General features: G+C 45.1%; 1 protein-coding gene across 1 annotated transcript in view; it reads right to left on the reverse strand.

The window, feature by feature from the left end:
- The window catches only part of STAB2 (stabilin 2), a 126,066-nt gene that overhangs the window by 46,613 nt on the left and 65,424 nt on the right, over nucleotides 1-14,029 (reverse strand). Inside the window, exons 31-41 of the mRNA XM_059681820.1 lie at nucleotides 13,301-13,378; nucleotides 12,763-12,861; nucleotides 12,567-12,674; nucleotides 11,418-11,549; nucleotides 8,706-8,834; nucleotides 7,432-7,488; nucleotides 6,115-6,210; nucleotides 5,344-5,539; nucleotides 3,878-3,973; nucleotides 2,489-2,534; nucleotides 1,572-1,648 (exon numbers count right to left, since the gene is read on the reverse strand). Of these exons, the coding sequence (XP_059537803.1) occupies nucleotides 1,572-1,648; nucleotides 2,489-2,534; nucleotides 3,878-3,973; nucleotides 5,344-5,539; nucleotides 6,115-6,210; nucleotides 7,432-7,488; nucleotides 8,706-8,834; nucleotides 11,418-11,549; nucleotides 12,567-12,674; nucleotides 12,763-12,861; nucleotides 13,301-13,378 (1,114 nt within the window). The remainder of the gene's footprint in view (nucleotides 1-1,571; nucleotides 1,649-2,488; nucleotides 2,535-3,877; nucleotides 3,974-5,343; nucleotides 5,540-6,114; nucleotides 6,211-7,431; nucleotides 7,489-8,705; nucleotides 8,835-11,417; nucleotides 11,550-12,566; nucleotides 12,675-12,762; nucleotides 12,862-13,300; nucleotides 13,379-14,029) is intronic.

Consider the following 14,029-nt stretch of genomic DNA (forward strand, 5'->3'; position numbering starts at 1 on the left):
GAGAATGGTGGGGAGAGGGGAAAAAAAAAACCACCGATGCACTTTTACTTGTCATTGAGAAATGGAAATACTTCAGAACGGCAGACATTGGATCAAATATGGATAATTCAAAAGGATGCAAAGCATCAAATATCTTCACTGGTGAAGTCTACCAAACATTAAAAGAAGAATAAATACCAAATTTTCACAAACTCTTCCAAAAACTAGAAGAGAAGGGAAGACTTCCCAATTCATTTTTTATGAGGCCAGATAAAGCCATCACAAGAAAATGAAAAACCAATATTCTTTATAAGTATAAACACAAAAAATCCTCAAGAACATACCCACAAGTCAAATCCAGCAATGCTTAAAAAGGATTATACAACAGCCCCCCTTATTCATGGGGATATGTTCCAAGACTCCCAGTGGATGGCTGAAACTGTGGGTAATATCAAACCCTATGAGTATTCTTTTTTCCTATACATACATACCTATGATACAGTTTAATTTAGTAAGAGATTAACAACAATAACTAATAAAATAGAGCAATTATAACAATGTACTGTAACAAAAGTTATGTGAATGTGATCTCTCTCTCTCCCAAAATACCTGGAATTTCCCATTTACTATTTTCAGACTGTGGCTGACCACAGGGAACTGAAACTGGGAAGTAAAACTGTGAATAAAGGGGGGAGGGCTACTCTACACCACAAGCAAGTGGAAATTACATTGGAAACACAATGTGGCTTAACGTCCAAAAATCAATTAATGTACTGCAGCATTTCAGAAGAATTAAAGACAAAAACCACATGAGCATCTCAATAGGAGGAGCAAAAAGGATTTGACAAAATTCAACACCTTTCATGATAGAAATACTCAACAGACTAGGAATAGAGGGGACTTTCTAGAGTAGAGCTGCATCATTCTGTCATTGTACACAGACAGGTCATTTCATCCCCAAACCAACTCTGCAAGAGAGACAGTTTTGTTTCCTTTACAATGAGCTAAGGGGGCTCAGAGCAGGGAAGACACCCACCCAAGGCCACACAGGAGCAGGAGGAAGAGCCAGGTGGGGCCCAGACCCTTTCTGCCCCACTCCTGAGTCCCGCCACCTGCCACACCCTAGGCCCGTGGTCGGCAAACTGCGGCTCGTGAGCCACATGCGGCTCTTTGGCCCCTTGAGTGTGGCTCTTCCTAAGCCTTAGGAGTGCCCTAATTAAGTTAATAACAATGTACCTACCTATATGGTTTAAGTTTAAAAAATTTGGCTCTCAAAAGAAATTTCAATCGTTGTACTGTTGATATTTGGCTCTGTTGACTAATGAGTTTGCTGACCACTGCCCTAGGCCAATCAGATCAGTGGCTCTGAAAGCTCTCCAATTGCCATCTAGACTGTGAACCACAGTTTGGAGGAAATGGGTGGCAATCCCTCAACAGTGGTTTCCTGCTCCCAGGAAGTCAGCTGCCCTGTTCCACCCTGTTCACCAGCAATGGCTGGTGGCAGCTGCCCATTCAGCCTGCAGGAGCAGAGAGCTCTCCAAGGCTCTTGCTGGTCTTATCTCCCCGGAGCAAATTCTTCCTTCTTCACTTGCCTGTGCAGACTGTCCCATTTCCCTGGAATCCTGCCGCGCATTTGCATGAGGCTGTGCCATCCGGATTGGGAAGGCAGCTGCCAGGAGAAAAGGGCAAAGGCTGTTTGTAGAAAAACACATAACACCCACCCCCTATGTGGCCAGCAACCCCTCCCCTCCCCCCTTAGGAGGCCCTCAGAGGTCCTGCCTAAGGACTCAGGGACAAAGTCCCTTCCTAGCTTGGCCACAGGCAACTAAAATTGCTATCATTATTAGGCAAACCAGAATGTGTATGTGGGCATGGGCCCTGGGATGGGGGATGGGCTGCCCATCTTCAGAGAGTTTCCTGTGTGTGAGGGACTGTGCTTCACACGTGACTTCATGTCACTTACACAATATCCAATAGCCCTGACGAGTAGGTGTTATTATTCCATTTACAGATGAAGAAACTGAGGCTTAGAGGCATCAAATCATTGAGTCGAGGTCAATGACAGAGGCTGATTTGAATTCATGCCTAACTCCAGCTACGAGGCTCGTCATTCATTAACCCATTAAGCCCCCTGGGAGTTAGGAGCATGAAGCCTAAGAGGGAAGAAGCAGATCTTGGCTGTGGGTTGGGAATAAGCTTTGATGAAAGCGAGAGGCCCACTGGGCTACCCTCGGCCGCTGTGAAGGTGTCCCTGCGGCTTGAACTGGGGGCAACGACGGGCATTTTGCCAACGTGCCAGGTAACTCAGCTGGCAGCTTGTTTCAAAGGCTGGCTCTGGCAAGTGGATGGCGACCTCTTCAGAAATACTTCTAGTTTCATACTAAATGTGCCCTAAATTCTCAGAAACGGTCTGAGGAAAATCCTCCCCTGAGGATAGGGCCTGGGATGTACACTCTTAAGAAAGAATCTCCTTGGCAACATCCCCAGGGGAGGCCCAGAGGGTACCTACTTGGCGCTGGTGTGGCAGGTCCCGTTGCAGTTGTCTTTTGTGATCTCTGAAAAACACACACACACAAACAAAAAACCAAACTCAAACAATTGCTTTGCCAGCCCTCTTTTATTAAACCTCCCTCAAGACCTTTCAGTTAGTGCTTGGCGCTAGGAAAAGATTTACTCTCCTGTTATAAATGATACACATCATGTTTCCTATGTAAAAACTGCAGGACCATGCAGACTGCTTGTGCCTCCCCCAGTCTAATGCTGAGACTAATCCCCAGGGTGATGGTACGTGGAGGTGGGGTCCCTGGGAGATGATTAGGCCATGAGAATTAATCCCTCATGAAAGAGACCCCAGAGAGCTCCCTTGCCTCTCTTGTCACAACACGAGAAATGGCAGTCTGCAACCCAGGAGAGGGCCTTCATCAGGACCCGACCGTGAACTTGAACTTCCAGCATTCAGAACTGGGCGATATCAATGTCTGTTTATAAGCTGCCCCATCTCTGAGACTTCGCTGTAGCAGCCTCAACAGACCAAGACATCTATGTTTCAGATAGTTCTCTCTGGCAGCAACGTGGAGTGTGGAGTGGAGGGAAATATTACAGGAGGCAACAAGTCGTATGACAAGACTACTGGTGAGAGGAGGAGCAGGAGGGAGGGAGAAGACAAATGTAAAAAGATGTACTGGTATGTAGGACAGTGATGGAGAACCTATGACACGTGTGTCAGAGGTGACACGCGAACTCATTTTTCTGGTTGATTTTTCTTTGTTAAATGGCATTTAAATATCTAAAATAAATATCAAAAATATGTCTTTGTTTTACTATGGTTGCAAATATCAAAAAATTTCTATATGTGACACGGCACCAGAGTTAAGTTAGGGTTTTTCAAAATGCTGACACGCCGAGCTCAAAAGGTTCGCCATCACTAATGTAGGAGATGCTCATTGCAGCATTGTTTATGATAGCAGAAAATTGGTTTTGAAAAAGCTTGGTACAATCGTATAATAGTATATTATAAAAGTTAAGAAAATAATGATATTTACTACATTTATTCACATGGGAAGGTATCTATTATACATTGGGAAGTGAAAATGTAGACTACAAAACAGTGTGTAGAGTACGGCGCTATACACACAATTTCCGTGCCTAAAAGAATGTTGGAAAGATAATACAAAATATCAATGATAGCTTTTTCCTGCCTTGGGAGTATGAGTAAGTTTTATTTTCTTCTTTCTGTTTTTCTTTATTTTATAAACATTTTGCTACAAGGAGGAATTACTTTTATTGCTCAAGGAAGAAATAAAGATGTCCCTTCCGTTTTGGAAAGAAAAAACAAACACGTAGCTGCTGAGAAGGGAGGCTGAGAAGGGATGGTAAGTAGGGAGGGGCCGGCACTTACCAAACTCACATTTCACTCCTCGCCAGCCAACGTCGCATTCGCAGGAGCCGTCGCCCGTGGGCCCTTGGCTGCATCTCCCATGCACACAAGCACACACTAGGTGAGAAACGCCCGCACATCGTCAGACCTCCGAGCTGTGCTCAGTAACTCACTGGCCACTTACTGCAAAAGCTCACGACAGTGCACTGCACCTGTACCCGGTTTTTGAGAACCGCCGTCTTTAACGGAGGCTGCACGCACAGGAAGGGCAGGTAGAACTGAGCGGGCGAACAGGTGCATCAGGTCAGGCCTCAGCACGAACCACAATTTGGGGACTGCGGAGCATGTGGGGCAGCCACCCAAGCAGGGGGAGTGTCCTCAGCCAAGGTTATCTGAGGATCCAAGGTTATGGGGGGGGCCCTGGGGGTCCCTGAGAGTGGGCTTTAAAAGAAGCCCATTTGATATGGAGTTTATATAAACCTGGTGAGGCACTGCCCTCTTCAGCAACATGGAAAGGCCGATCCCTTTGTCACACGGCAGCATCCTGAGTCTCTTTGAGAACTGGACGAAGGCTAGGGATGCCCTCCCCAGGGAAAAGCACTCAGCCCATGAGGGTCACTATGGGTCCCAGGTTGGGAACTCCTGCACAAACCCAAGCAGACGATCTTCCACATACCATAGAAAAAAGCAGCACTGAGATGTCAATTCTATATTATGTGGCCCAGTCATAATGAGGCAGGCAGCCACATATTGGTTTTGCCTTGCTTGGACCAGCTGATGATAAAACAGTGTTAGTCAGGCCAAATTGGTGTTTTCTAGTACAAGGGAAAAGAAGTGCTATGTGTTCTCATCATGCATTAGGAAACCTCCTCCCAAGTCAATCAAGTGTGTGTCGCTGGGCACAAGAATGTCAGGGTGAGAGAATGCAGATGACTCGGTTCAAAGGGGCACATTTGTGTGTGTGTGAAAACAAATGAAAGCAAGTGGCTTCCTGAGGGTGAATCAACAGCGTGATCTTCATATAAAGACAACATCATCCAAGAGCAGAGCCTTGGAGTCAAGCACTGTGCATTCAAATCTCAGCTCTGCCTCTTTCAGGTGTGACCTTGAAGGAAGTCATTCAACCTCTTTGCCTTAATATCCTCATCTGTGAAATGGGCATGGCCATACCTAAGTATATAAGGTTCCTGTGTGGATTAAATGAGATAATGTGCACAAATCTGCCTTTCAAACTATCAAGCACTGTCCAAAACTGAGTGTGTGACTATGAAGACTGTGAGGATGGGGAGTGCCAATGAACAGATGGGGTGGGGTGGGTTGGTAGGTCTAGGTTAGTGACTGAAAATGTTGGGGAACACTGGCCTATGCAAACTACACAACACAAAGGACCTTATAATCACAGGATCTGAGAGGTAGGATCCAGCTGCCTGGGAGACAGCCGAGGCCCCGTCCTCTGGCATCTGGACCTGGAGGAGAGGGGTGCGCACCTTGGTCACAGTGGATGCCGTACTTGCCCTCCGTGCAGGTCTCGCAGGCTGTGCCGCTGAAGCCCTCTCCACACTCGCACACGCCCGTGCCGTTCATCCCGTCCAGGCAGATGCCGTTTCCAAAGCAGACGTTCTCAGCTTTACCGGGGCAGGGCTGGCACTGGGGGCCGAAGAAGCCCGCACAGCATTCTCTGGTCTGAAATGAGAGGCCGAGGCCGGGTCTCCATGTCCATCTCCTGGTTTTGTCCAGCGACAGTGCAGAATCCCGTGGTCAGGCTGGCTGAGTGCCCTGAGCTTGGACCCCACCATGAGGGGTTGCAGGAGCCCCTGAGAACTAGGGAGCTTAAGCCATTTCCCGGGGTGCCAGGAACAGACAGAGACCTCTGCCAAGAAGGGAGGAAAGAGGGAAAGGAAACGGGCATAAGAGAAGAGGAAGGAGCAAAATGAGAGAGAAGGAGGGCAGCAGGGACTAAGTAAAGAATAATGTTGCCTGGCCGGTGTGGCTCAGTGGTTGAATGTCAACCTATGAACCAGGAGGTCATGGGTTGGGTTCGATTCCCGGTCAGGGCACTTGACCCCCCAGTGTGGGGAGTGCAGGATTCAGCCGATCAAAGATTCTCTCTCATCATTGATGGTTATATCTCTCTCTCCCTCCCACTTCCTTTCTGTAATCAATAAAAATGTATTTAAAAAATAAAGAAAAATATAACCTGATTAAATTTCCCAATGCTACCACTATAATTAGAAGAATGGTTAAACCGTGATACTCACAATGACAGTTTTCACACATTTTGGCTGGCACCCAATGAACACAGATCGCTTGCCCATGAAATAAATGGTATAGAGACATTTCCTTGTCTCGCTGCCCTATGAAATAGCAATGATTATATCAGCATGTTAGTTAGGAAAATGTTTTCCAGCCTTTGAAAGAAGAAGGTGGGTGACATGTGGCTGTCTCTGTGATTGAAATGCTCTGGGAAGGGACAGGATGGGTGCTCAGAGCTGCTTCACAAGAAAGAAGGCACTCAAACAACGTTGGCTGCCACAACACCAGGTGGCAAAACCCACTGCCGGGTAGTACTATGTGAAAAGAACTAACGCAAGCTAGCAAGAATCACAGAGTAAGCCAGACAAAAATGTCCTACCAGCACTACACATCGGTTGATCTGAGCCTTGATTTCTATCTACTTATTGATTTCTATGCTTCCTTGGTCTGATAACGGATTCAGGCTTCTTACTAAGAGCTATCATACACAAAGATTACATTAAGACTCAAGTGAGAGAATCAGCATTGTGTCCGTTATAAATGATTATTATCGTGCCCTGGAAGGTGCATGGGTGTCCATTCTTTCTAATGGTTGGAGCATGATCAAAATTCACTTTTACGCCCTAACCGGTTTGGCTCAGTGGATAGAGCGTCGGCCTGTGGACTGAAGGGTCCCAGGTTCGATTCTGGTCAAGGGCATGTACCTTGGTTGCGGGCACATCCCCAGGAGCGGGTGTGCAAGGGGCAGCTGATCGATGTTTCTCTCTCATCAATGTTTCTAATTTTCTATCCCTCTCCCTTCCTCTCTGTAAAAATAAATAAATAAATAAATAAACAAACAAACAAACAAATAAATAAATAAATAAATAAAATTCGCTTTTACAATAAAGAGCTATGAGAAATACAGGTTGGTAGTTGATTCAAAGACAGGCCTACTTCCCCCAAGTTCGCCATCTGTTTCTTAGAGAAAATTAGTTGTATCTCCAACTGTAAAGGGAACTCTGGCAGGGGGAGCTCATCTGGGCTGGATTTGGTTTTGGATATGGAAGCTGCCATCACGGATGTCTTGCTCCTGGCCTCCTCTGGCTCCCGGAATATATACTGGTAGAAAGTGAGAAATCTCTCTGCGTTGTGCGTTGGTTGAGATGAACTGCTGTCTCTATTTATTTATTAATTAAAATTTGGACTCAAGGCTTTAGAAAGATGCATACAACAATGAAGGAATGATGGAAGTGAACAATGGAGGATGCTTGGGAGTCATGTTCTAATTTGGATCTTGCTGGGATCAGAAACGACTTTATCAGAGCAGAAAAAGTACTCACTAGCGGTTTACTTCCAAGTGGGCAGATGGGTTGCTGGGGACACTTCCCACACTTTCCCTTGATAGAACACAGAGGCAAAGAGAACAGTTCATGGTTATTGCTTTTAGTGCAAAACGAGGCTGCAAATATTTCCCAGACCTAAGAGCTGAGGGTTTTAGGATATAGAATTGAAAATCTATAAAGATATGATATGAGGGAAACTCCTCTGGTCAACCTCTTTAATATTCTCAGACACAAGCACTTGAACTACTTCAGGTCTTGGATATTTGATCATCGCTTTTCCCCACCATATTCTTCTGATGCTAATAACCCTTTAAGGTGTGGAGATCTTATCTCATTTGAATCCGAATTTCTTTAACAACAACCCTCACTTATTGGTAACCCATGGTTTAGTGAACTGGGCCAGATTCGGTCCCAGCCTTGGGAGTCCAGGTGAGGGGTCAGGGTGGAGATAATATACACACGATTACGAAACAAAGGGCACAACTTAAGAATGACAGACTCTTAAGTGTGACATCTTCCTAAAACAAGAGGAGGTCAATGTGCCCAGCTCTCGCTCAGCCCCCACCGGAGAGTACAGTGTGCAGTCCGGGCTCTGGGGCCACACTGCCTGGATTTGAACACCTTCTCTGCCACCTGTTATTTCTGTGAATCTGGTGCGTGAGTTAGCTTCTCTGTGGCTCATTTTCCCCATCAATAAAATGGGGATAGTAATAGCACCCACTCTGTAGGGTGCTGTGCGAATTCTGTGGGTTAATACATGTCAAATGTTTAGAGCAGGGCCTGGCACATAAGTGCCCAATCAATGTCAGCAGCTGTTACCATTACTGAAAGATGCTACACCATCCAATGGACTGGAGTGAGAAGTCTCCAATACTGAAATAATCCGCTTCCATATTTTCTCTCCTTGTAGACCAGGCGTGGCCAGTACCTGCCAGGTACCACAGTCCCCTCCCTGTGCCTATGGCAGGCATGACATATTTTCCCTTTGAGGAAGACCATGGCTTTAAAATCCTGCTCAACACAACCCTCCAGGTAACCTCTCCCAGGCATCCAAGGTACAACTCACTGCACTAGATTGTGAGCCCATCGAGGGCAGAGGTCATGTCTTACTAATCTTTGTAGAACTGCAGCTGAGTACGTTCCTATGTTCATCAGAGAGGCTCACCCAGTGTGTTTTGAACTGAACTGAGATATCCTAATAGATGAATCTTATGCTTAAAAACCCCCCACAACACTCTTCAGCTGCATCGTTAGCCTTGCATATAACTTACTCGTAAAATAGTGGTGTCGTTATTATCACATCGATTCTTCTGAATTTCCAGAACTTTCCCCAAGCCATGGATCACTCCCTTGTCAGTGGCTACATTAGTGTAGTTTATTGGAGCATCATTTACATAGAGCTGTGAACAAGAGGGTCAAATGTAAATTTCTTATTGTAGTGACTTTAAGGGGAGTAAGGGAGATGGGGATTGGAGGATATCCATATGACATCAGCTTAAAAGGTATTCCAATATTCATCCCAAAGGCAGCACGCTGGAGTGGGAAGAGCTGTGGCCTAGGAGTCTGAGAAGAGTCCTGCATCTGGTCACCGAGCCGTGTGACCTTGGGCCAGTTGCGTTTCTTCTCCGAATCTCAATGTTCTATTTTGTAAAAAGCATCATTTCCCAGTGTGTGGAGACTGCTCAGAGGTCAGCATTACCCAGTGTTTCCCTTGGGGTTTCTTTGGAGTTTATGGAATGTTTGCATCCATCTTTGCCTAGTGTGTTCATAAGCATCCAAACATGGGTACTAAGTCAGTACCTATATGTTGCCAACTCAAATTCAACTTGAGCTTGAAATTTGTTTTCTTCTGATTTTTTTTAAAGGAGAGGATGCCTTAATGATTGATTAACAAAAATAAGTGAATCTATTAATTCATTCATTAAAATAAGTAATATAATTGGAAACAAATGGTTCTTTGAAAAATTGGGGTGGTGTGTGTATGTGTCTGTGTGTGTGTGTAGATGTGGTAGATCTGAGGTTGGGAAAAGGGGGAATTATTTATTGTACTAAGCAAATGTCAAGTTCATATCCAATAAGAGCTTACAAATGCTTAATAACATCGCCCAAACTCCTCATAGCAGCAATATTAAAATGACTACTAAGTGCTTACATTTGAACTTCCACTGACTCATAATTTTCATTGTGAGATATCCAGGGAATTTTGTGTTACATTCAAATTTTGATTTGGACACAACTTTACTCATGTAGAGAACATTTTTCTGCATCTACATTGTCCTAAGAGAAAGTGAGTTACCAATAAAAGTAAAATCTTGATTATAAGATAGAACCAGTTGTTTATTGTGAGATAAAACCTCTGTTTTAAGATCTGAATAAATGGGAAATAAACATGACATAATTGAAATTGATTCAATTAATGGTGCTAGAAGTCATTCTACATGATGAAGTAAAAGATGAAATAAAAAAGTAGGTTCTTTAATTATAAAAATTGTTTTTCCTGAAAAAAATAAGAAAATTTATTTAAAAGGATCTCCTCAAAGTTATTACACAATAGGCAAGATGTTTGTAGGAGTCAGAGAAAAATATTTGAAGATCGATTATTCCCTAAGTAATAATGAGTCAGAAAAATTCTCTCTACCCAAGCAGATTAAAAAATATGTACACAAAATTCACTTGTGATTCAATGATGATACCTCTGAGAAGATTGTTTGTAAGACTGCCCTTTTTAAAGAGAAGCAAATAATACTATTGATTGACCCCTTTCACCTCTGACCCCTCCAGGTCTTCACCACACTGTTGTCTATGTCCATGGGCTATGCAGATTATTCACTTTTCAATGTCAAATCAACAGTATCATAGCATCAGGAGTTCTGCCATTTTGATATTTTAAAATAGCTCGGCATCTTGGAGTTTTAGAAATGTGTTGTAATCACAATTTGACACCATCAGTAAGGTTTCCCATTGCTTTTTCCAGTTTACACAGGCCCTGGAATACCTCTGTGGAGCTTGGCCAATGGTTAACCTTCATTTTAATTTAGTGCTTAATAAAATAAGTTGTCGTAACAATTTTGTTTTTATTATTTTTTTCTCATGAGAGTCTGTACTTGAGTAACATTGTGAGTTTCTTGTTGACTTTTCTTACTTTGGTACTTGATTGATCTTACTTGATGTTTGAAATATGTGAATGAGATTTTTATACTTGAAATATATTAGTTAGTCTCACTAATTCTTTTTTAAAATGAATTCTAAACACTTAAATATTTAGGAGTTGTGCGAGATAAATACTGAAATACCGGTGTGGAGGTCAATTAGTCTCAGGACCACAGTCTCTATAGTCAAACAATGATAATGTTAACTCATCTGGCTCCTGGATCCTGCTTATGTCACTAGGCTCCTTATGGCCAGGAGCCAGTGCCACCTCCTGGGAGTTAGGTTTTTCTGGCAGGTTCCCTTCTACCTGGGAGATTGCCTGGGGTGTGTCTGCTGGATTTGATAGGAGTCAGTACTGCAGGGTACCTGTGACTGCTGGGATTCCAGGACCGCGATTAGTCAGCCACACTGGTTATCTGAAGGCTGGGGGCAGGCACAGTGAGTGGGAGCCTGACAGTCGGGCATAGTCATTCCTTTATGGGGAAACACAGACCACTGTCTTTTGTTGATAAGGTTTAGGAAGCTCTGTGAGTGCCCTAGCCAGTTTGGCTGAGTGGATAGAGTGTTGGCCTGTGGACTGGCCCAGGTTCAATTCCGGTCTAGGGCACCTGCCTGGCTTGCATGCTTGTCCCCAGTGTGGGGTGTACAGGAGGAAGCTAATCATTTTTTCTCTCTCATCATTGATGTCTCTCTCTCTCTCTCTCTCCTTCTCTAGTCCTCTCTGAAATCAATTAAAAAAAAAAAAGGAAGCCTTGGTGAGTCCAGTATGGAAGGGATGACAGGTGACAGGAGCTAAGACACCCCTTCCAGGGTCTGGAGGGAAAGGCCCCCACCTGGTCGTTGCGGAGAAAGAAGCCGAGGAGGTAGGAGAAGCCCAGCATGGACTCCCGGTGCATGCCGTTGTGCAGGTCATTCTTCAGCAGCTTCTCCTCCAAGACCACGTGGTACCTGAGAATGTCTTCCTCCTGGTCAACAACAGAACTGAAATAGGCCAGCCAGTCCCCAGTCACTTACCACATCGTCTACGCCGATGTGTCGGGCACTGTGGGCATTGCAGGGGCAACAGCTTGTTGAACCGGAGGTTTTGACCCAGGCAACAGGGCACAACAGACATTAAATATTAAATCTGAGACAGATCGCCTTGGAGAAAGTGCAAGTTTTCCACCTGCGATGCTCAACAACTCATCAGGTGATTCTAAAACCCAGAATGAGGGTATGGAAGTTGGGAGAGGATTTTAAAGATGATTTTTTTTTTAAAAGAACTGCTGGGAAGAGAGGGTCTCCACCCCGCAACCTACCTTTCATGTCAGGGGTCATGAGAGGAAGTCTGATGGGATGTTTTAAAGAGCTTTATCTGCCCAGCTGTCATGGCTCAGTGGTTGAGTATTGACCTCTTAATCAGGAGGTCATGGTTTGATTCCCAGTCAGGACACATGCCCTGGTTGCAAGCTCGATCCCCAGTGTGGGGTGTGCAGGAGGCAGCCGATCAATGATTCTCTCTCATCATTGATGTTTCTATCTCTCTCTCCCTCTCCCTTTCTCTCTGAAATCAATACAAATATATTTTAAAAAATTAAAGAGCTTGATCTGTGTCCCCTGCAGAGAGAGTGGCCTGTCACTGGGGTCTCACTCAGGCCTGGGCAATTTCCTGCCAGGGACTGCTGGCAGCTGGCCGATCTGGTGGAGTGAGGAGGTGTCCCTGCACTGGGCCCCCTATATTCCCGGTACTGGCTTGGGAAACGTGAACACCTGTGTCCTGTCGACATGCATCCAGGTCCTGGGGCCCAAATGTGTGCTTCCAGTGGTGGAAACTAAATACAGCAAGTGGGCAGCTCCGCATGCATATGGGGGAGGAGCGTGTATCAGAGCGTCTCCTTAGGACTTTATAGTTAAGTATCTGGCTATGGAAAGGGAGTTTATCAAATGTCGAGCGGCTGAATTTCCAGAAACTGATTTCCCTGCTTCTCGTTCCCAATACCTACTAGAGTGGTGGCCTTCTTTTGCCGGATGTAATTCTCAATGGCGTCGTTGTTTGGAGCAAACACTGTGTAAGCATCGGCCGCCTCGATTGCGTTCACCAGGTTATGTTGCTGTGATGGAAAGAGACAAGCGTGCGTGAGGGATTTGTGTTCCCTGGTCACCTGAGCAAGGGAGTCACGTGGAGAAGGTGGTACTTGCAATGAGGTAGCCCCGGAAGATGGAGTAGTCAGGCATCTGGTCCAGCCGGGTGAGCAGGTTTGGTAAGGAGCCAGTTAGGCCTCTTTGGGGAACCAGAACCTGAGAAAGGAAGCCCCAGAATTCTGTTAGCAGGTGCTGGCAGGACTTGCTACGCTGTGACACATGCGTTCACGCCACATACATTTGCCATTGTCAGGGCTACTGCCAGTCCAGAGAGTGCCTCTGCAGATTAAAAAAAAGGCCAAGGTTCTGTGTGCCTTGTGAGATGTTCCCACAAGTAAGAAATACGCTCTATGTGGCCACACTTTGCACAGGGCCCACTGTAGAACAGGGCCTGAGTAGATAGTAACTGAGTCTGATTGAATGAGTAGAGCCTCTAAGTAGTTTTAAAAGAAAAGTAATGAAGCACAATACAGGTTACTTTTATGTTAAGGCTAAGTATTTACCCCCCGGTCCTCTTCCTCAAAAAAAAAGAGAGATACTGTCCAGGAGGGTAAATGAGAGGAGAAGCTGCCTGGGTGGGAGGATGGACTTGTACCTTGTTGATGATGTGTATCACTCCATTTGTGGCTGCGTTGTCACCATCAACAATGGACGCCCCTTCAATTGTGATGTTCTGTAAATGCAAACCACAGTGGGAAGGTGAGTCTCCTTTGCGTACACCTAGGGATCGACGTTATTTCTGTTGTTTTCCACTTTCTGAGAAGCAGTGACCTTCAACCTTTTGGACCATGACCCACAGTTAGAAATACCTTTAAATTGTGCTCCATTAGACATCACACACACACACACACAAACACACACACACACACACACACAAACACACACACACACACACACACACTCAATCAGAATGCAATAGTATTTTCCTCTACTATGTGGGAGGCAGCTGGTCATTGATTTTTACTCTACTCCATTCTGTTTCATTAAAAAAGTGTTGGCTGCCCAGCCGGTGTGGCTCAGGGTTGACCATCAACCCATGAAATAGGAGGTCAGGGTACGATTCCCAGTCAGGGCACATGCCTGGGTTGTGGGCTCCATCCCCAGTGTAGGGCATTCAGGAGGCAGCTGATCCATGATTCTCTCTCATTATTGATGTTTCTATCTCTTTCTCCTTCTCAGAAATCAAGAAAAAAATATTTTTTAAAAGTGCTGGCTGAGATCACTAAAGTGACCTTGCTGTTTGAAAAACACTGTAGACCAGTGACGGCGAACCTATAACACGTGTGTCAGAGGTGAGACGCGAACTCATTTTTTTGGTTGATTT

The sequence above is a fragment of the Myotis daubentonii genome, chromosome 2 (genome assembly GCF_963259705.1).
Source record: "Myotis daubentonii chromosome 2, mMyoDau2.1, whole genome shotgun sequence".
Lineage (NCBI taxonomy): Eukaryota > Metazoa > Chordata > Mammalia > Chiroptera > Vespertilionidae > Myotis > Myotis daubentonii.